Source organism: Ictidomys tridecemlineatus, chromosome 5, assembly GCF_052094955.1.
Source record: "Ictidomys tridecemlineatus isolate mIctTri1 chromosome 5, mIctTri1.hap1, whole genome shotgun sequence".
Lineage (NCBI taxonomy): Eukaryota > Metazoa > Chordata > Mammalia > Rodentia > Sciuridae > Ictidomys > Ictidomys tridecemlineatus.
This window is the reverse complement of record NC_135481.1, coordinates 93965827-93990015: the sequence shown is the minus strand read 5'-3', so window position 1 is coordinate 93990015 and position 24189 is coordinate 93965827. Positions and strand designations below refer to the sequence as shown.

Here is a 24189-nt window from a genome sequence, read left to right as displayed (position 1 = left end):
CTCTCATTCATCCAAGCTATCCAGTGGAACCAGTGGGATAGCAGCTTCTAGACTTTACTGTGTCATCTTGGTAAACCATGACTCAAAGGAACATGACAACCACTATTCTCTGACCCAGAGGAACAGGAAGGACTCTCAAATGCCAACCAACCATTCAGGCACAGGGGACAGCATTTTGGTCTCCCTTTGAAATGGCCAGGAGATTCAAATGACTCCAACTATAGCAATCCCTGCTTTCATTCAGGACTTAAAAGAGACCCTACCACCACAAGAGTCAAAAGAAACTCCCAAGAAACATAAGTAAGACCAGAAATGATTCTGCTGTCAGGGAAGTAAGCTGTGCCTGCACAGTTCTTCTCTAACACTTTGTAAGAAAATAACCCATTCTGAGATCACAGGGAAGGGGCCTTACAGTGACCAGCTGAAATCAGGGCAACTATGAACAGCATTTTGCTAGAAGACATAAGTCCTCATCATCCTGGGGAGGAAGTTGCTGCTGGGTTGTGAATTCTGTTCAAAACACATGTTCTACCTCTGGAAAACTGTCAGCTGCTATATATCTGATTGCAAGTTCAGATTGATCTCTTTTTAAAAGTCCTATAATCTTGGACATCCCTAAAAATCTCGATGTGCCCTGCTCCTTCTACAAGGAACTAGATATCCAAGGGGTGAAAAGAACTCAAAAGAGTTCAAAAAGACGTTGACTCAAAAGAACACGTGGCTGCAGTATATCATACAATAGGAAAGGATAAATACATGACTCCATAGTATGAAATGCAACCTCCATGAAGAAGCAAACACCTCAGGCTGCCCAACTGCAGGCTACATTCCAGTCACACAGTTGGAGTCTAAACACTGGTGATTTCCCTTAAAATATTATCTACCATGACTTTGATCAACTACACTTAAAAGACCAGCAAATTTGTATGGAAATACTCAACTATTTTAAAAAGACAAACTTCCTTTTAAATACCAAGGATAGTAGCCAGGTTTACTTAAAAGTGATCAAGATGTCCAATTTAAATAAATCAATTTCAGACCTTCCCCAGGGTCATCTTAGGTTTTCATAATAAGAATAGACAAGGGCCAACTGTACCTCACTGGTGACAGAGGGTGTGGTCACGCAAACCCTCTCTTGAATGACAGACCCACACTTTGCCTGAGGGATCATCTTTGAGCCACTCCTGCTTCTGGAACCCAGTATAACAAATGCTCTTTACAACACAGTGCTACTCAAAGAGGAAATAACCAGGAAAAGAAAAGGTCCATTTATTCCCGTCCATGCCGTCTAAAGTTACTGAGTACAATAATCAAGCTGAGGAAGGGACAAATCACAACCTGAAACAATAAAAAAACTGTGACATGGGCCCTCTGAATTGCAAGTTTGAACTGAAAAGAATCTGCATGTTGGCAAGCCAGTTTGATCCCTGAGAAGTTTGCTTCACACTTTGTTTTCTCCCTCCAGCATCTTCTCTCTCTCCTAGTTAAGGCCTGGACAGTGTTGAAATAGTGTACAATTTCTCCAGAACCATTAGTCCCCCGAGGCCTCAGGCTGGGTGCAGTCTGGCTCTGGCTCCCTAGTGCCTGGCTCTGTAGGCTACCTCTGCAGCTTCTCCACCATCTGAAGCAGGGCGGACCTCTCCAGCTCCAGAGCCAACATGGCCTGCTTCAGCTTGCTTTCATTAATCAGGAGCTTCTCTACTGTGGCTTCAAAGCTCTGGATGTAGCCTACCATTTGCCACCTGCAATTGCTCAAGGAGGTCAAAGTTCTGTTTGCGTAAGCTGCTGTTGGTTTTCTCTAATTTATCCATTTTTTGGTTGTCACTGAGAGAAAAGGAATCAATAAGTTCTTCTTGAAGTACATGGTACTCAACTTCATAAGCCTATAACTGTTTATCGATGTCTATCTTAAACACCTGTTTGATGGTCTTCTCCATTTGTACCAACCCCAAGTTAGGTAGTGTATTTTTGATAAAGTCCACTATGGTTTCTAAGTTTTCGTGTGGCATAATCAAGGGCTTATGGCTTCCCAAAAGACTTAGAGCCACTTTAAATATGACCTCTGACCCTTGAAGAAAGATCATATCAAAGAATCTGGCTACAAAGCCCAGTGGGAACTGAGAAGCGAACACGGTGAGGAACCAGGGTTCAGCGTACAGACTAGGGCCGATCTTGTGCTCCTCTAGGTGATCATAGAGATCTCTGTTGTAGTCATGGAGAAGCCATGACATGAGAGTTGGTACATCTGGATCTGTAAAATTATCATGTCTGGCAGATATTGCTTCCGCAGTCCCATGTCAAACATCAAAAACTTGAGCATTTTAAACGCCTCTTCCTCACTCATATGAAGCAGCAAAATGCCTACCACAAAGCTGAGGTCTAGATGAGGCTAGACCTACTTCCTGGTCTAGAAGTGAGTAGGCCTTCAAAATGTTGTAAAGTGACAGTTGCCCTGCTCCGAGCTGGGCAGAGATGTACAGATGTGTTGGAAAGGTTTGCCCGTGATCAATAAGAATGGCATGCTGCTGGGAGGTTAGCTGCTTTAGGAGCTCTTTGTAGGGCACATCCTTTGGCTGCTGTTTACTGGGAAACGGACGTTTAAGATGGAATTGCTTTGCTAGAAATTTCCAGATTTCACCCCGATGATGACAAGGCACACCTTGTCCAACCGCCGAGTGCATTTTTTCCATATCAAACTTAATTTTTGATCTTCTTGGAGTGCTAAGCATCTTTTCCCATACTGTAGTTATTTCTTTAAGACAAGGAATGATTTCTTCATAATCGAGCTTCAGGCATTTGTTCAGCAAGTCACTCTCAGAGGCTTGTAGCTTTCAATTTTCCTTCTCCATTCTAAGGAGCAGTATCTGTCACAGAATAGCCTTTTCCACAGCTCATGAAGCTCCCGTGATGTCCTCTTCTTTTCCTCTGGTACAGGGCCACAGGGTCCATCTTTACATACTGGTTCTAAAGGAGACCTCTCCCAGCTCTGAATAATCCTCATATCTGCCAGGGGAGATGCATGCCTTCTGTGGGGTGGCCACACGCAGGAATATCTGCTGCCTCCTTGAGTGCCACTGGGTCTTCACTGGGGTCCCACCAGAGCCACCGATGTGGTTTGCTTTGGATTCAAGGTCCTTTCATTCGTGAGGCATCTCTGTGCTCACTGAGTGATACCTCATAAGTTTTCTGTGAAAGACACCTGGAGACCCCTGAGTGGGCTCTGGAAGTTCTGGGCATCCCACTGGGAAATGACTCAGGGTGTTTGCTCGCCTCCTGAAGGTCTGCTGGGGGGAAATCGAAGCAGGCTTTTCTGTGAAATGGCCCTCTAAATCACTGGACAGGTCATCCGAAGAGCCGAGGAGCTTGAAAGAACTCTCAGAGATGGGCAAGGCCTCCTTGTCACCCACTGACGGCTCTTTGCTGATGTTACTTAATGTGCTAAACATAGAGGTGTCCAGATCCACGCTGGTAGAGTGTTCCTGCAGGCCTTTGGTCTTATTACCCTGAGACAAAATACATTCTAAAGACTCTGTTAAAGATCTCTTTGCTTTATTTTTCAGCATATCTAGCCTAAATGGAGTGGCACTGGCTGGCAATTCACTTCCAATATTTTCTGCTGCAATCTGTGATGCCTACTTCATCTCCCTGACGTGGATGTGTTCTTTCTGCTTCTCATCATACAAATATCTCAGAAATGATCGATTCATTTTCTTGCTGCTCACTCCTTGGTCTCAATTTCTGAACCTCCTCAAAAATAGTTGCCTGTTCCTGATTAGTTAATGTTGTCAGGTATTTTTGGAGTTCTAGTTTGGATTTGGAAGAATTCATTCCCTCTATCCTTTCACAGAGCTTGTACAGGGCCCGAAAGGGGCAGCCCTCACACAGCTGGGCTGGAGCTTTTGCAGTCTGCTGCACTGCAGCCACTGTGAAAGCCTGTTGCAGGGTCATCATGATTTCATCAACCGGAGCTTTATTTGTACACTGGAACACATAACAGACAAAATGGAAGCCACCACCTCCCGAAGACTCCCAGCAGACAAACCCAAAGTGGTCCACATGTCTAATGCCCTGAGAGCAAAAGGATATCTCCTTAAATTTTTTTCCAGTGCTATTTTTTTTGTTGTCAGGACTGAGGAAGTAAACTTCAGACTGGCCAATCATGAAGAGCATAGTTCGATTTCCCTCAATATTTGTTGGCTGCACAATATTGTATCCATTAATTAGGTGGTTCTCAATGTCATTTTCTTCAAAAGAACTGAAGAAACTGCTGCCTCGGAGGCCAGCATCCTGAAACTCCTTCCTGAGGCCAGTGAACACAGGCCGGGCTGGGAGAAGGACTTGCACATGGGCCTGCAGGGGTTCTGGTGCCCGGTTCCAATCAGCCAGCTGGCTGCAGCTGACGTGGTTTAACTTCTCAATGCACTCATCAAATCAGCGCTGGCGGGGCCTTCTTGTGAGCTATCACAAAAAAGCACCATGAACTTCTTGGCAAATGTGTTGTCAAACTCCCAGAGGCAGTGCAGTTCCTCCTGGCGGATGAGGATGGAACTGATGATCTTGGGCACCTTGGCCACCCAGCTGAACAACAGTAACACTGCGGGCTGGGCGGCTCTGGTTCACTCCCGCTGCCGCTGGCCTGGCGCTGTGGGCGGGCTCAGGGCGTACCTCAGAGGCTGCAGAAAGGGCGAGGGCTCCTCCCCACTCTCACTGCCAGATATGAGCCAGATTTCTTCTGTTATTAAAGCTCTATTCATTCACTGGGAAAATTTTGCTTTTGATGCTTGCTACTACCATTGTTTAATATTTTAAATAGCATGTATAGTAAATTATGTGTTCTTTTTTTGAAGAATAAAATAACTTGGTAAATTCATTATATATAACAATGGAGCAGGAGGACCAGGTATCACATGATAGAACACATTAGGCCAAAGAATATCTTGGTGTCTTACATGCTACTTACACAGTACAACCATTTTACTCATGTAATATATACCATACTATTATAACTTCCATAGCACTGAGCAACATTCAATAACTATTACCTGATAGAATGAATGTATATTCCTACAAGGAAATAATAGAAAGGATAAGCTTTCAAGGACAACCAAACACAGGCAGGTGTCATGTTAGCCCTGTGGCACTGAAGTTATCTCTGGATACTACTAGCATGATATATGGCATAGAGTGGACAACCCCAGTAACAGGAATAGTTCACAAATATGTTCTATGTGATGGATAACATCCTAATCCTTTATCTTTCTCAGGGAATTTCAGAATGGAAAATGATAGGAGTACGGTAGTTTTTTCTCAATTTGCCTCCCCATGCCCGAATACTCTTGGAAATTATTCTAATCACATCATAGACATTTTGGTAATGGCTAAATCAAAACCTTATCATCATCATATTAAATAGTGTATGTACAGCCCCATTCCTAGGTATTTGTAAATATTTTCTAAATAATTTTAACAGTAATCTTTGGAAATACACACTATTACTCCCAATTTATGGATAAGGAAGCTAAGGCATTCAGTGTTTCAACTGTCCAGTGAAGTGGTGGAACCATAAACTGAACTTCTGACACATTTGAATGTGCTGAGAAGAAAGTTAAAAAACATGCAAATCTGCATGAGTTCAAGAATGAAAGATTAATACATCAGAAAGCAAAGGAGAAAACGAAGATGTATGAGGAGAAAACAAGATGTATGCAGGAAAGAGAATCTGTAGAATAATAAACAGATGTATGAGAAAGAGTAATCTTTGTAAAATGCAACTCTAATCATTTCCTGTCCTACCTCAAATACACTGATAATCTCCCATCTTTAGACCACACATTCAGAATACAGGGTATTTCATAATTTAGTCCTTGATTACCTTTTTAGCCTTAATGAAGACCATCTTTCCTCATGTACCCAAATTCTAGCAACTCCAAAATTAGTTGCTATTTTCCTTTACAACACTTTTTTCCCAAATTCATGGCTCTGTATTCTCTGTTTCAACTAGCTAATTCTTACTTGTCCTTCAAAATTTGGTTAAAATCATCCTCCTAGAAAATGGTCTTTATTCCCTTTTAATGTCAATTTATACAACCACAGCATTCTGTTTTCATAGCCTCTGTTACCCTATACTGAATATGTTCCTTGACTTAGTAATCCCAACTAACCTATAAATTCCTTGGAAGTGAGAAATGGACCTGGGGATGTGGCTCAGTGGTAGAACACTTGCTTGCCTAAAATGTATGTGCTGTGCATTTGATCCTCAGCACTACCAAAAGAAGACCAAAAACAAACAAACTAACAAGCAAAAAAAACCCCACAAAACCAGCAGGAAATGGCTTTTTGCATTGTTCTTGACACACAGTAAGTGACCCATAAACACTACAGAATAAATGAAGCAAAGAAAAATGCTGTGAGTCATTCTTCATAATTATTTCAACCCTAACCATTCTCTAATTGCCTTGCATTAACCACAAAAAACAAACAAATCTCAGAAATTATATGTAAGGGACTGTAAATCTCTATTTAAAAAGGGGGGGGGGCTAGGGTTGTAGCTCAGCGGTATAGCACTCGCAAGCCCCTGGGTTCGATTCTCAGCACCACATAAAAATAAGTAAACAAATAAAGGTATTGTGTCCAACTATAACTAAAAAATAAATATAAAAAAAACCCTTAAGATTTTCATGCTTACAATTTGGTGACACAGGTTCATAAGTTTGTTCTCTTAAATGGAAGTTAGAGAGGAAAAGGGAAAAGAAAGATGGGTTTGATCTTCAAAGGGAGATCAAAAGAGGAAAGGGGAAGGGAGGAGAAAATGGGGAGGGAAAATACCAGGGAATAATACTGACTAAATTATTTTGTTATATTGTGTGCATGCACAAACATGCAACAATAAACCTCATTATGTAAAACTATAATGTACCAATAAAAATACTGAAAATAAACAAAATTGTGTATTAGTTAAAACAAGACAATTTGGTGACTTTAGAGCATGTGGTACTAGGCATCAAACTCAAGGTTTCGTGTATACTCAGTAAGTACTCTACCACTGAGCTACATCTCCAGCCCTTGGTGACAGTATTTTTAAAGAGAGCTCATAGGTTCATTCAGATGCTTACCCTAAAATGGCATTAAATTCTAGCATATTAATTTTTATTAGCATGTACCTTAAATTGTAGTCCTTGAACTTATTCTTACAACTTTAAAGAAACCTTACTATAAAAAATAGTAGTTTTATAACTTCTTAACTAAACATATAGCATATTCTGTGATTACCATGCTCACTCCATCCCAGATGAGCCTGGTTTTTGATAATCCATTTCTAATACTAACCCATGGTTAATACAGAAAAAAAAATTCTTTTAATAATCTATTAAATTTCTTTCAAATTCAAAGTAAATGAAAATAAGAATAACGTGAAATAAGCCAATCCCTCAAAACCAAAGGTTGAATGTTCTCTCTGATATGGGGATGTTAACGCAGAACAAGTTGGGAGGGGAAGAATAGAAGTTCAGTGGATTAGACAAAGGGGAATGAAGGGAAAGGGGTAGGGATAGTGCTAGGAAAGGCAATAGAATGAATTGGACATAACTTTCCTATATTCACATATGAATATAACACCAGTGAAATGCCACATCATGTACAACCACAAGAATGAGATCCTAGTTAGAATAAGTTATACTCCATGTGTATATAAGATGTCAAAATACACTGTGCTGTTATGTATATCTAAAAAGAACAAACAAAAAATTTTAAAAAAAGAATAACGTTTAGCACATGAACACAATGGAAATTAATGATAAAGTGGCACCAGGGGGAAAAACATTTGTAGTCAATTTAAAACAATCTTCATAAAGAAATGTAACCTTGGGCTGGGGTTGTAGCTCAGAGGTAGAGTGCTCGCCTAGCATTCATGAGGCACTGGTGTTCGATCCTCAAAACCACATAAACTATAATTTATTGCTCACCTTTAAAGCTCCGTAACATAATCCATACAATAAGGCTACTGCCACAATGCTACAGATAAAACTGTAAAGTGCTGCAAGCAGGCTTGTAGTAGCTAGAGAGTAAAAAAAAAAAAAAGAAATCAATACTCTATAAACATCTATGGAAAAAAACTTTAAAAGTCACCAAAAAGCATTTAAACTATTAAAATGTCCTATAATACTAGTATATTATTATCTACTCATTTGACTTTTAAAAATTGTTACTTCATTCTGTTCTTTCAAAATATTTTGACCTGACAAAGATTTGCTATTCTCAAATCTCTAATGCAAGGTAAAGTATATTTATCTCAGGAGTAATGAACAATTAAGCAGAGCAGAAAAAGTTATATCTATATTATACTTCAAGAATGTAGCTTAGATCCAGAAAGTTTGGAACATAAGTTATGCAGAAGCCTAAAAACAAACTGGAGATGTATGAATTAATCACTGAATGATATCAGTCTATGTAAAAAGAACTCGGTACCCACAGAAGTAAATCTATATTCCTGTGTATTGATTAATTCTCACACAAAAAGTGTAGATCTGACTACTAACAATAACAACAAATAAATCCAATGGAATTACTAGTAATAAGGAAGAATGAATGATTAAGAGAGCTAGGATTTATTTTAAAAATATATAGATATATTTTTTTTACTGTGCTCTTATATTGTGATCATAAAAGAAAATTTACAGAAAAACTTTCTTTATGAGATATTAAAGTCTAATACCTTGTTGCAAGTTTGTAAACCATGACAAAACTCCTTTTATAAACCATCTATATAGTAAGTCTGTATCATAGTATTTAAATAAATTTAACACCAATAACAGTTCTAAAGGCTGTAACTGTCCCCTATTTATTAAGCTATGCTTAAATACTGTAATCTACAATTTTTATAAAGAGTACTCACCATTACCACCAAAAATATGAATATCCAATTGTTCACAAAGGTACATTACAAATGTATTCACCTGAGGCAGGAGGCCAATGAAAAACACTATTGGGAAACAGAGTGTAAACACTATGGAAAGAAAGAATAGTATATTAAAAATATACTGTATTCATCCTTTTGTTCACTTAAAGACCACAAGCAATGCAAAGAAATACAACATTAACATAAACTACTAGCAATTTTTTTAAAAGATATCATTTAGGGCTGAGGTTGTGGCTCAGTGTAGAGCACTCGCCTAGTGCGTGAGAGGCCCTGGGTTCAATCCTCAGCACCACATATACATAAATAAAATAAAGGTATTATGTCCACATACAACTAAAAAATATTTTTTAAAAAAGATATTTAAATTTATTTATCTCTACATAACTGAGTATTAAATAAAATCTTTCACCTATAAGCAATATCTTTTAAAATTACTTCAACTGATATTGAGGGAATGGGGGAAGGAAGAACAGTAGAATGAATTTGACCTAACTTTCCTATATACATTTATGAATATACCACAGTGAATCTCACCATCATGTATGTTCACAACAATTAAAAAAAAAATAAGTAAATAGCATTGAAAGATCAGTGGAGTAAAAGGAAGGGAACAGGGGAGGAAGGTGGGAAGAGAAAAGGGGAAGTACTGGGGACTGAATTAGAGCAAGTTATATTCCATGCTTTTATAATTATGTCAAAATGAATCTTAATGTCATGTATAATTTAAAAGAACCAATAAATTATTTCAACCATTTTCACATAATAAGAACCTAAAATACAGAATTTTTTAAAACCCACAACTTTCCCTTGTGTTCTATTCAAGAAGTTTCCTTACTCATAATAGTTACACAGTTTTTTGTCCTCAGAGATGATTATAATAAACAGTAAAATAAGTTTATTAAAGCTATTTGACATATATAATTGATTTATTTATCAGTGAACTGTTTGAAAACTAATAAAATAATGTTAAGCTAAGACATACTTTAAAGCTGACTTACCTATAACTAAATCCCTGGCTGATACAAACACCAGTGGATTGGTGAATGTTATTCCATATAATTTGAACTTGGTTGTAGTAAGGTTTCTGCTACCATAATCCAAGAACCAAATTAGACCACAACATAAACAGAAGTAAACCGGTCTACTGTAAGCAATGATACGATTATGACCCTGCAAATGACATATTTTTAAAAAGTCAGTCTAGTTAATTTTAAGAGTCAACACTAGTTACTGAGATTATTGATTGCTTATATTCTAAGGATTCAAAATATTTCTACATGAAAGCCAGGTTTCTGATGATCAAACAAAGGAAAAACAGATTCAGAAAGGAGGAAGAATAGAATAAACCCTGTGATACTGGATTCAAAGTAGAAATATCAAAATGAACTAATTATTTTAATATGCACACAAATAGATATGTGTATACGCACACACGTATTTCATATCTTTATCCACTGAAAGGATCCAGAAGCAACGGCAATCTAGGAGAGATAAGTAGCATCTAGACTTTAGTTTACAAACTCCATTTTTCATGAAAAGAATCGAAGCTTCATAAAGAAAAGACTGGTTTTGAGTTAGGGTAGGAAAAGTATATGATCAATCTAGAAAAAATTGTTGTTAGAAAAAGGAGGGAAACACCTAAAGAATGACAGGGATATGTCAAAAGGACACAAAAGGCAGCTTGATGGGCTCCCAGTGGCTGAATCAGGAACAGTTTGAGCATCAAAATAAGTATTAAAGTGACATTATAATCCACGAAACAAAAATAATCCATGAATCCACACTAATACATACATAATGACAGAATGAAGAGCTATTTGTTTCAATAAAGAGTAAACTAATAAATGTAGAAGGAATGATAGAATTAGAAAATCACTATTTGCCAGTCATCAAATGATAACTGAGTCAGGCAAGAAACATCAGTAATACTAAGTGAAACAAATGAGTAGAACAGATACATAGTCTCAGAGTGTCTCCCAATAAAATACTTATGAACCACAAGAGAAAAACAGTGATATTACAGTAGAGGAGTAGTTCTGAAGGAAGTGGGAGAAGATTTTGCTTTCCAGAGGATATTTGCCAATCTGGATACATTTTTATTATCACAACTGGGTGGTGGGGAGGGGGGGGGTGAGGAGGGGGGGGTGGCGGTTACTAGCATCTAGTGAGCAAGGATTTAAAACAATCACATTCATGAAAGAAAACATCACTATAATCTGTTGTTGGAACTTATTCCTGAATTACATTAAAGAGGATGTCTTTTGGTCTTACCACTAATAAATGCTCAAGTTAGATCTAAAACAGGATCATATGTCATAAAAACAGTGCCAAGCAGATTACATTTTTGTGTAAAGTCACAGAAGTAATAAGGTTTTCTTCTCATTATGTAGTCCAAAAGTATTAACACCAAACTAATGTATTGCACTTTTTTATTGCAATTCCTAGTGATTATCAAAGCAAAATAACATAGTTTTTCCCACTTCAAAAATCTATTTTTCAATATTAATTCACTATTATTCAAAATTTATTAAATGCAAATAATCATGAGTTTATATGAATCATGTCTAACTGATAACCTCTTACAGAAAGAGGCTTTTATCAAAATTGAATTGCTATGCTTTTTTTAACCAAGGTTTAGAGTCCACCAGTACAATGTCATTTTATTTCATGCTAATAAATTACCTATAATCTGTCAAATCTTAAGATGAGAAAATAGTAATATAAATCTTAATTCAATTCAACACATGCCAAAAGGAAAAAAAGGGGAAGGGGGTTTTGATAACTATTAAGGAACAATGAATTACAGCCATTTTAAGAGTGACTTACATGCCTGGGCGAAGAAGAATCTGGTTGAACACTCTGGAAATGAAACAGAAAGATTACACTACTACTACAGTCCTGGTGATTATACAAGCAACTTTCAAAATGCCTGAAGTGATTTCAAGTAAACATTCTACAATAAAGAGATGACCTCCATTAATTCTGTTCCAAAGATGAAACATCAGCTCCAGATACTGGTGTTACAGGGATATTAAAAACATCTCACATTTTTCCCAACTATCACTTATTCTGGTAAATTAACAAGTTGCATCTATTTACCTTAATAGGTTTTTTTAAAAAAAATATTTTTTTAGTGATACATGGATACAATATCTTTATTTTGTTTATTTTTATGTGGTGCTAAGGATCAAATCCAGTGCGTCACATGTGTGAGGCAAGCGCTCTGCCACTGAGCCACAACCCCAGACCTAGTGTAATTTTTGAAATGACATTTGATAGACCTATCTTACTGTTTAGCTCATTATTACACATAAGCCTAGTTATGGTAGAATTCTTTCTCCTGAAACAGTACCTCCCCTTCAGAAAGTACACAGTAACATGGGGTAGCTTACAGAAATTCAAGTTCTATCCACAAATTCTAAGTTTACTAGATAATTCATTAGTACCTGTATTACATATCTGCATTTACAATTAAAATAACCAAGACTGGGGATGCAGCTCAGTGGGAGAGTGTTTGCCTAGCATGGTCAAGGCTCTGGGTTTGATATCTAGCACCTGAAAGAAAATAAATAAATAAATAAATAAAAAGATTTAATAAAATGAAAAAAAACTGAAACATTTCACATTAAAATAATCAAAGAAGTTTAGCTGTATCTTTTTAGAAGATTTTCTGTTAAAAATGTGCTAGGGCTGAGGTTGTACCTCAGTGGTAGAGTGCTTGCCTAGCATGCATGAGGCACTGGGTCTGATCCTCAGCATCAGAGAAATAAATAAACAAATAATTATTTTTTAAAATAGTATGTTTAAAAAATTTAGTAATAAAACATATAACTTTTCTTCCACATTTCAGTTCATTTCCAAAGGCATACCAAAAAATTCCATCACCATCCTATAATTCCAGGATCGATCTCTCTCTCTCTCTGCCCCCCCGCCCACCGTCTCTGTCTCTCACCAAGTAATCTTTCAGTACTTTCAACTTTAACATCTATCCTTTCAAAACTTTTGTTTCCTCCTTTCTAATTTCCCTTATGTCATTCTTCTAGTCAGCTAGTTAAAAAAAACTCTGTCACCTTTTACCTTTTGCCTATTTAACCAGATTAACCTGAAAGCAAAGGACAAGAGTTTTTAAATTTGAATGAATTTAATGGTTTAAGGCAATAAAGAGATAGATTAAGGTGGCTGAAATTAAAGGAAAGAACAAAGACCAATGATTTTAATATAGAATAACCAAATTTAACCAAATGGATTCAGTTACTTGTTTTCCAGGGATTAAGGAGGAAGGAGCAGAGAGGTTCTAAGATTCTAAGTTGGTATACCACTGTCAAAAGCTAAGAAACTCGGAAAGGAAAATATTAATCAAAAGATGATAATGTACTATTTTTGACACGTGTCCAACTGTCTATTAGATAAGCTTGTGAAAGAGGTGCAGACATCAATCTGGATGTAACTCACATAAGGAGGCAACAAATAAACTTATAAAAGAGAATTGACTTCACAAATAAAAATTATTAACTGCAAAGAGGGTCAAATAAAACCCAAGAGAATTCTCATAAATTAAAGTGGTTGAAGGAACAAAGAGGCACCAACAAAGGCAAGGGGAGTCACTGGAGCACATGTGAACCATTAGAAATGAGCAGCAGGGAAAAGGACATGAAAATGGAAGGCAGTATTAACGGGTGTTAAATGATACAGTCCCCACAGAGAGTGGGATGAGAAAAGGACATAAATTTAACAATTGAAATAATTATTAGCAACCACACAGACTGCAGTTTTAGTACTGCAATGATGAAAGAAGCATGGGTGGAGCTTAAAGAAATGAAGCAGATTATCTAGGTGCTTACTCCAGATGTCTAGTTATAAATGGAGAGAGAAAAAAGAAAGGACAGCTGATACTACAAACAGAACTCAACAGTTATCAGTTGAGGGGGAGGGCTCTGTATATGAACACATATAAGATAAATGACCAATGCAAAGAAAAGGGCATATACTAAGGAATTGAAGAAACAGTCCATATTAAAAGCCCATACTACTTTAAATGGAAGGAGAAATTTTTGATTGTACATGAGCTGGTGTATGTGATTCTCCCATTTTTTTTAAAAGCTTAAAATTAACAAGCTTATAAAATCTTGGTATTTTTGTACCACTATTAAGATAATAACAACGTGACAACAATCTTCACATTTGATGTCCCAAAAGAACAAAAACATATGTACTAGGATTTCACCTACCAATGACAGAAATTTCACCCACAGAATAAAAAACTGAAAAGATGGGAGCTGGGCATGGTGGTGCACACCTATGATCCCAGCAGCTGAGACAGGAGGATCCCAAGTTCAAAGCCAGCCTCAGAAACATCAAGGTGCTAAGAAATTCAGTGAGTCCCTGTTTCTAAATAAAATACAAAAAAGGCTGCAGATGTGACCCAGTGGTTGAGAACCCTGAGTTCAATCCCTGGTCCCCCCCCAAAAAAAGAGAGAGAGAGAGAGAGAGAGAGAGAGAGAGAGAGAGAGAGAGAGAGAGAGAGAGAGAGAAAGTTATGTTGAAAAGTTAAAAAGTAAATCTCAAGAAGGCAAACTCTTACTTTAAGAATTTTTTGGGGGGTGAGGGGGCTGGGATTATGGCTCAGCAGTAGAGTGCTCGCCTAGCATGTACGAAGCCCTGGGTTCAATCCTTAGCACTACTTATAAATAAATAAACAAAATAAAGGTATTGTGTCCAACTACAACCAAAAAAATAAATATTTTTTAAAATAATTTTTTTTAATTACAAAGAAATAGTTTTGGGAAACTCAATTTATGTGTAATTATTTTTATATCCATATTCCCCTTTTGTTTCCTACATAATTTAATGCAAACATCCAAGGAAAATAAATTAAAAATTATCTTACTATAATTTGGTGAATGGTATGAAGTCTGTCTGTTTTTTGTTAACGCAAATATTATTCCACAGCAAGGAAAGAAAATAAACTGGTACCTTGAGTAGCGAGTACTGACAGCTGGCTATGACCAGGCAGAATTGGAAGACCCAGATGTCTCTGAAGAAGCCTTGTATGAGAAGAATAGATCCCAAAAAAGCCACAAGAATAGCCAGAATGACAGCTAACACATTTTCCAGAATCTCACGATTTCTGTAGACAGAAAAATTTATAAGTAAGTATATCATCAACCATACTAAAAAAAAAAGGGAAGACATCAAAGTGAAGCTTGCTGGGATGTCTTTTGGGTACTGGGTTTGAATAAAGTTTTGCATCATACTGAAAAAGAAACTAGTTTCATGTGGATACAGCACAAAATTTAATATCCAAAACATGCTATAGTGAATTATAGAGTTCCAATTATAACATATACTGAAATTTCAAGTTCTATTTAAAAGAACTTTACTTTAAAAAATATCTGGTGCTGAGGACGTAGTTCAAAGGTAGAGCATTTGAATATTGGGCTCAATCACCAGCACCAGCAAAAAAAAAAAAAAAAAAAAAAAATTAGAATCTGCTTTTCCATCAAATTTGTTGCAAGATACCTAACCAATTTGGAAGACAAATAAAGCAGATTTACTAAGAAATAAGTTAAGTTTAAAAGGCAAAATCTCAAAATAATTTCTAGAAAATTAAATTTTAAATATCGGTGATTTTATATGACAAAGTTTGTAACCAAATTTTGATATCAAGTGGTTTCATTTTCCCCATCTCTCAGTCATCTGAAATAATCCAAAAACTCACTTACTAGAATTACTTAAATACAGGCTCTTACGTATCTTGAGAATGAAGGTAGTGACAAAGACCATCAATTCTGCCTCTATCAAAGTTGCTCAGACAATTCTATACTTTAGCAAACTGACACTGTAAAAGAAACAATATGATGCCCAAGATATAACAAATAGCAATGAAGGTGATTTTGATGCTACACCAAAAAAAAAAACAAAAAAAAAAACCTAAAAATCTATCTCATTACTTCTTGGGGATATTTTATTTGCAAAATGTTAAACCAATTCTTTAAAGAACATTAAATGACACGGAAATATGCTCAGCACATTTGCTATATGAAGAAAGTAGGATACAAAACCAGATGTATAGGAAGATACAAGTTCTGTAATTAAAAAACACAAATATAGGTTAAAAATGGTAAAATACCAAAAATGATCTTACTAATAATGGTTCACTCTCTGTGGAGTGATTATGGTTTGCTCATTTCTATCTACAAAATTGTCTTTGGGGTGAAGAATTACTTTCATAATCATGAGCAATTTTAATTAATTTTTTATTATTTTAATTAATTTTTTATTTCACAAACACCTCTCTACTACTTCACTTAATAGTTCTACCAAGCTAAAAATGTTCAACAATATTTTCAAATCAATCATTTTTTGACATTTTCACTTGATCTGAGATGGCAAGTAAGTAACTCCAGATTTGCCCAATCCAACGACCTTTTCAATCCTTGTCTCACCCTGCATACTCTCTTCCTTGTAAATTGGATGTGTGCTTTTCTTTGGATTTAAAATATTTTTCCACATTGATGAATTCAATTTATCATTTAGGTTTTTTTTGTTGTTGTTGTTGTTTTACTGATCTTGTTTTTGTTGTCACTGGTAAGAAATCTAAACCAAATTTTCCCCTGCTTTGTTTTGTTCTAGAATTCTTATTGTTTTAGGCTTAACACGTAGGTCTATGATCAATTTTAAATTAATTTTTATAATATGGTACAAGGTTAGCATACAATTTTTTTTTACTTTTATTTGTTTTTTGGGGGGAGGGGGGCATATGACAATCCAATTGTTCTAGCATCATTTGTTGAAAAGACTATCCTTTCTTCACGTCATAGATTTGGATATTACTTCGATACCACCTGGACCTGGAAGTTTCTTTGTAGGAAGATTTTTAACTACAATTTCCATTTATTTAAATACACAGTAGACCATTAAGATTATGTATTTTTGAACTTTAATAATTTATATCTTTAAAGAATCTGTCCATTATACATGTGTCCACTGTCAAATTTATTTACACACAGCTATTCATAATATTCTCTTATCATTCTTTTAATACTTGCAGATCTGTAGTTATATTTCACATTCCTAATATTGGTAATTTGTATTATTTTTTTTTCTTGTCCGGCTGGCTTCATTTGTTCTACTGTTTTTCTGTTTCCTCTATGAACTATTTCATCTCTTACTATTTTTTCTCTCTTTACTTGGGCCTATTGTGCTTTTGTTCTTTTAGTTTCCTACAATACAAATAGAGAGCAAAGTCACTGATTTGAGACCTTCCTTTTCCAATGTTGGTATTTAATACTATAATTTTCTCAAGTATGGCATTAAAGGTATCACCAAAATTGAGATACATTATTTTTATTTTCATGCAGTACAAAATACTTCCTGATTTCCCGCTTGATTTCTTCTCTAGTCCATGGGTTATTCAAAAGTACTAGTTTCCAAATATAGGAGAATTTTCCAAAGTCCTTTTTGTTATTTATTTATAATGTAAATTCACTGTAGTCAAAGAGCATACTATATGATTTGAATTCTTTTAACATTTATTGACCTTTGCATTTTGGCCCAGAAAATGGTCTATTTTGGTAATGTTCCATGAGCAATTAAAGAATATGGAGCTCATTATGGGTGGAGTGTTGCATAAATGTCAATCAACTCAGGGTAGTTGATAATATTGTTCAAGTCTACCATATCCTCACTGCTATAGGCTGGATTCTGAATGTCTCTATGTTGAATGCTTGTTCCTCAGCCTATGGTGCTTTTGGGAGGTGGAGCCTAGTAGAAGAAATATTCCTTTAAGGGAATATTGTGACCAAAGCCCCTTCCTATTTCTCTTTCTGCTTTCTGGCTGCTATGAGGTGAGCAGATTCCTTCACCGTAAGCTCAACCTTGACACAGGCTTAAAAAAATGAAGAGTCAAGTGATCATAAACTTTAACCTCTAAAACTGTGACCCAAAACAAAATCTTTCCTCTTTATAAGCTGATTAACTCAGCTATTTTCTCTCAGCAACAGAAAGCTGACTAAATGATTTTTACATATTATTCTAACAATTATTCAAAGAGAAGAGCTGAAATCAGCTAAAATTGCATGTTTGTCTATTTCTGCTCTATGAACTTTGCTTACAGTTTGTTTGGGGGGCAAGGGACTGAACATGATGCTTTGTATGTTAAGCATAGACTTATCACTCAGCTATCATGCCAGCTCTTATGTATTTTGAGAATTTATTTTAGGTGTAGAAACATTCAAGATTGCTAATTTCTCCAGGTTAATTGTCCCCTTATCATCATGAAATCACATTTTTTATCCTTGGCAATGTTCTTTGCTCTGAAATCTACTCTGACATTACTACAGCCATTTCAGCATTCTTTTGTTAGTTTTGGCATGCTGCATCTTTTTCTTTTTTACTTTTAACCTATTTTTTCTTTTCATACTTAAAGTATATTCCTTGTAGGCAACACAGTTGAGTCTTGTTTTTTTAATCCAATCTGACAATTTTTTACTTTTTGACTCTCACCTTATCATTTTTTAATTAACCCATGTGTTCTTTGATCCCTTTTTGATTTTTACTAGTCTTATTAATACATTTTAAATTTTTCTCACATGTTAATTAGAACTTTTCATTATTTTAGTAGTTGCTTTAGAGTTTTAATATATACTTTATGGAAATTCTACCTTCAAGTGATGATATACCACTTTACACACTGCATAAGAAACTTAAAGTAGTATACTTCCATTTTTTCCTTCCAGCCTTTATGCTATTACTGTCATGAATAATAATAATCATACAATTCATTGTTATTTATCTTTTTAAACAATTATCTCTTAAAGAGATTTAACTCATTTAGAAAGAAAATCTTATTTCCCGAATAGTTACTTACCGTGTCCAGTGATCTTAGTTCCTCTGAATGAGCCTGTATTTCCATCTGCTATCCTTTTCCCCTTGCCTGCAAGGTACCTTTCAATGTTTTTTGTAGGGTGGGTCTACTCATGAAAAATTCTCCCAATTCTTCCTAGTTTGAAAATGTCTTTATTTTTCCTTGGTTTTTAAGAGATATTCTGGCTGGGTATAAATTTCTAGGTTGACTTCTTTTCCTGATTTCAATGCTTTAAATATGTTGTTCCACTGTCTTCTCACTTGCATTACTCCCCAAAATAAAACTGATGTCTTCCTTATCCTCATTCCTTCACACAAAGAATATTCTTTCTTAGAGTTTTTAATATCTTACCATTGGTTTTGAGCAATTATGTGCCTTCACATAGTTTTCTTCATGCTTCTTATGGCCTGAGTTCTACTGAGCTTCTTAAATGTATATTTACAGTTTTCATCAAAATTGGTAAATTTTATACCTATTATTTCCTCAAAACCTTTTCTGTCTCCTTGTGTCCTCTTGAAGTTCTCCCACAGCTTATTCCTATTTTTATTTGTATGCTCTTTCATTGGGGGATTAGAATAGGGAGAATTCTTTTTGGATATTTCATTCAGGATAATTTCTATTTGCTATGCCTTCAAGTTCACTAATCTTTTCTTCTACAATTTGTAACCTACCATTAATCACATCTAGTGTATTTTTAAAATCTCACTGTAATACTTTACTCTGTAAATACAATTTTTGACTTACTTTTTATATCTTCCATGTCTCAAATGTTTTTAACAAAAAGAAGACAGTTACAACATTTTAATGTCCTTGCTGCTAATTCTTTCTATCTGTGCTACTAACAGGCTGGTCTCAAATGGTTTATTATTCTCCTTATTTTAAGTCATGTTTTCTTACTTCTTTGCAAACCAGGTCATCTTTGGGTGTCAGATGTGAAAACTTAACTTTAGTCTTCTTAATTTGTTCTGCTACTCAGAAACAGCATGACCTCCTTTAGGTCTTGCTTTCATGACTTGTTAGGTGAGTCAAAAGTAGTGCTTTCCCTGAACTAATGGTTCTCCAACTTATCAATACTCTGCTGAACAGTCAAAAGCACCCACTACAGAACTGAGGTTTATCTCTCTCTGAACAGCTCTCTCTTCTCTGATATGCTATCCAGCTGCTTTCAGGTCCTGGACCTAAGCTCCAACTCTTCAACTGAGGAAACTGCTTGATGCTTTTCAGTTCCCACTCCCTGTGTCATAGCCTAGGAGCTCTCTTAAAGCACTAAGCTGGGGCAACTGTAGGTTCATATTATCTGTTTCCTATCTCTCAAGCATCAATGTCCTTTGCTGTCTGATCTCTAATGTCTTAAAGACCACTTTTCATGTATTTTGTCTGTTTTCATTTGTTTCACCTGGGAGGGTAAATCCAGTCCTATTACTTCATGTTGACTGGAAGAAGCAGCTGTCAAATTGTAACAGACTATTGTGTTTACCACTAAGACAGTAGTGGTAAGATATATAAACTTCCTCTTATAACATTTACACATAGAATTATATTACCTAAACCTTAACATCATCATTTCACAAACTGTATTAGTCTTACTGATAATAATAAATATATATTTACAGAAGTCTATTAAAATTAAAAGGAAAGTTTTCAATGGACATAAGAGATTCAATGTTTGAAAGCTCTATTACCCTAAATTTTACCTCAAAAGAACAAAAATAGAAAACATTTTCCAACATAATAATCAGGTTAAAAAAAACTCAATGGGTCATTAAGAACACTTTAACTTAGAAATAGAAATTTTTCATCTCTTTAATATCACACTATATTCTCACCTATCAAACAACGCCAAAAGTGTGAGTCTATCAAAGTTAATGCCAATCCACAGCTGGGGCAGGATCCAAAAGCGGTAATAGTGTTTAACCTTTTGGGCAGCTTCTTCTGTTGGACCATAAGTGGCTGCCAAGTCAGGACTCAGATCAATGTCCTGTTGCTCCAACAAATCTGTATCAATGGTCAACAGCCTATTCAACCGAATCTGCGGGAGAGAAAGCTAAAAGAAAGTCAGTGTTGAAAGGCTTAAAGTATCTAATCTGATAATGACTAGAAAGTTACTCACTCAGGTTGTAGATTATCTCAGCTCCTTAATTTTCTACTCTAGTCCACTCCCTGTGAAAACTTTATGATCATTAGAAAACCACACAAGGCAGTAATAGAAAGTGAACTAAAACAAAACAAAAAAACCCTTATCATCAACAACCTTTTGGAAAGGTTTTATTTTAAAAAGTTGTAGAAATCTCTAGATTTTATGATGTCTAACCAATGAATCCATCAAAAGCACTTGCAGTGAATCATAAGTGGCTTCTTTGCTCCCTGTCATATTTATGCCGTTCTCAGCTAAGAACTTCATTGATAGAGGCAAATCTGAGCCCTTCAACTCTCATATCTTCCTACAGACTTCTTATTATGACTATTACTACTTTCAAAGAAGACTATGCAGGAAATTGGTATACTACATTTCTTTTAGCTTTAGCTCATCTGTTCACCAACCAGTTTAACAGTTTTCCCTTCCTCTGAAAGCATTAAATTTTACTGTCTCTGGCACAGCACTAGGCAGTATTTTGCTATCTCAAATTCCCCATAACATTTAAAAGTGAAAAACAATAATATGATCATCTTCTCATTATTGCTTTCTTGTAGAGTTTCCAGGAATACACAAAGTAGAAAGTCTTTGCTTTTCAAACACATACACTGAAGAAAACTTGTTTTCCATATGTAACAGTCATTTCTATCTCTAAACATTCAAAGATACTTCCCCAAATTTTACTTATCATCTATGCCAGGGCTTTTCAACCTTGGCACTATAAACATTTGGGGTCAAGATTATCTGTGTAGTGGGCCATCCACCACGACATGTTTCACAAGATCTTTCTCCCCTATCCACTAGACACCAAGAGTGTGAACCCAGCTGTGACAAGCAAAAATATTTCTAGAAACTGCCAAATAGTCACTAGTTGAAAACCACTGTTCTATATTAATTTACATCTACAGTCTTAAAAACCTTGATCACAGTTTATCTTCAAGAAGACATTAAAAATTAATCCCTTTGGCACTAAATTCATCTGTATGTTTATTTATGTATTGCATTTGTAAGTATTTCATCTGTATTGTCTTATCCAACATATATATATATATATATATATATATATATATATATATATATATATATATATCTTGATGGTAAAAGCTGTGTTACTTTAAAAAATTCCTCATTATATCTCATGTGGCATAATACAGTTTATATAAAATGGTCATTATTAACCATTCCACACACATAGTTGTTATCAGGGTGCCTAAGAGTTAAACCAACAGTAAAACAACTACACCAAATCATATAGAAAGTGAGGTTGCCAAATGGCACAATCATACTGGTTGGTTAGTAAATGGATAATTGCTGATTCACAAATGTGGATGCTTTTAAATTTTATGATGTACTGTTTGTTTTATATCTAAGGACTTATTTGAAGAGATTCTCTGTGGGGCAGTAAAGATGATTTTGGACATAGTTTTCAAAAAAAATTGACATTTGTGACTTCATCAATTTTTCTGACTTCTGTAGTATCTATTTAAGTCTATTTTTTGGATAAAATATCTGATGTTATAAAATTAAAAAAAAAAAAACCTACCACATCATGTGGATAAAATCGAACTGAGGTAGAACTGGATACGTGAGAATCCGTGTCACTAAAATAAAATGAAAGAGACTTTAGGGAATAAATAGTTTGTCAAATAGTGAAAAACAAAATAAACTCCCAAACAATTAGATGATATTTACATTATCTTCTCTTTTCTATGTAACTTCAAAATGCAAAATGGCATTTTCCTAGAGTTGTGAGTAAGAGCACAGAGTTTGGGGCAGAGTGTCTAAATTCAAATATCTTCTTCAGAGAGGGAAATCTCCAACAAGTTAGCTAAGCTCTCTATTCCTCAAGTTTCCTCATCAGTAACAAGACAATGGCACCCATATCACAAGGTTCTTGTGAGTGTGTTTAAATGAGATAATCCAAAGAAAGCAATTAACAAATTTCCTGGAATCATTAAAGACAAAGTAAATTTAGGCTATAGTATAAAATAGCATAGAATGTAACCGTTCAATTTTGACAGGATGAATTCTATAACTGGACTGAACCAACATGCTGAATTGAACAATCAGAAGATCCAACTGCTTTAAGTGGCCCCTCAAAACTCAAAAAATAAGTAAATTGTCCAAAGCTGAATAATGTATAAATAAATATGTCCCATCATTAAATAGAAGTCCTAAATAGGAATTAATGACTCTAGCAAGAAAAGTGAACTAATTAGTCAATAATGGATTTCAAAGCAGAAATCTGAGTCAGATAAACAATAACATTTTAGAAAATGGAATATTAATATACTCTAAAACTATAATTGATTGTAATCCGATCCAGATTCCTAATTTATCTGCTTGTCTTTTAACTACTTCATTACTTTACAAATTTCCTCCTAAGAAACTAAGTGTAATATATAAAACAAATTTTAAGAAGTTCCTCCTGAAAGCTAGTAAGTAATAAATAAATAAATAAATACATACATACATACAAAATAAAATTTAGTTACTTTAAAAAGCTTTTGACCAAACTCTTACTTGGAAATAAAATTCTAAAATTACATAAAAAAGACAACTGAAGAGTATAAAATTAGGTATGTAAATATTTTTCTAATAAGCTTTTTTTCATCATGAAACATATAGAGAACATGATATGTATGCTTAAATTTGAAACTGTGGGAAAATGATGTCTTACATAAGATTTACAGAAAATTTTGCTTTAATTTTTAAATATATAATAGGTTTTTAAAATATTTTTTTTAGTTGTTGATGGACCTTTATTTTATTCAATTATTTATAGGCAGGGCTGAGAATTAAACCCAGTGCCTCACACATGAGAGGCAAATGCTCTACCACTGAGCCACAACCCCAGCCCAATAGTTTTTATTTTTAAAATAATGCTTTCTTTCTTTCATAGCAAAAATCCTTTAACCTTAATTCTTTTGAAAGCAAGGCACTATGACAAATTATTAAAGTCAATACAAATATATTTTCAAAATAACTTTTATATCTAACATAATGATTATAGTTAATATTAAATATACTTGTATACTTAACAATCACTAGGAGAAGATCTGAAGTGTCCTCACCACAAAAAAAAAAAAAAAGAGAGAGAGAGAGAGAGATAGGTATGTGATATAATGCATATGTCAGCTAGATTTGGCCATTTCATAATGTACCAAGATTTTAAAACATCATATGTACATCATATGTACACCATTTTGTCAATTCAAAAAAAATTTTTAAACCAGTCTTTTTATCTCAAGGCTTAAAATCTTTAAACATGGCAAG

The 24189-nt window shown here is 35.0% G+C and overlaps 1 protein-coding gene and 1 pseudogene across 8 annotated transcripts in view; both read right to left on the bottom strand.

Annotated features, from left to right (window-relative positions):
- Positions 1-24189, bottom strand: part of Pcnx1 (pecanex 1) — a 147729-nt gene that overhangs the window by 49126 nt on the left and 74414 nt on the right. For 5 of the 8 annotated variants that reach the window (XM_078050438.1, XM_078050441.1, XM_078050439.1 and 2 more), the window contains 7 exons: positions 22457-22514; positions 20606-20823; positions 14888-15041; positions 11741-11773; positions 9913-10084; positions 8891-9001; positions 7962-8053 (listed from right to left, as the gene is read on the bottom strand). In XM_078050438.1, the coding sequence (XP_077906564.1) occupies positions 7962-8053; positions 8891-9001; positions 9913-10084; positions 11741-11773; positions 14888-15041; positions 20606-20823; positions 22457-22514 (838 nt within the window). The remainder of the gene's footprint in view (positions 1-7961; positions 8054-8890; positions 9002-9912; positions 10085-11740; positions 11774-14887; positions 15042-20605; positions 20824-22456; positions 22515-24189) is intronic. The other 3 variants (XM_078050440.1, XM_078050442.1, XM_078050444.1) reach the window with 1 other exon arrangement.
- Positions 449-5780, bottom strand: LOC101956144 (TBC1 domain family member 1 pseudogene; annotated as a pseudogene).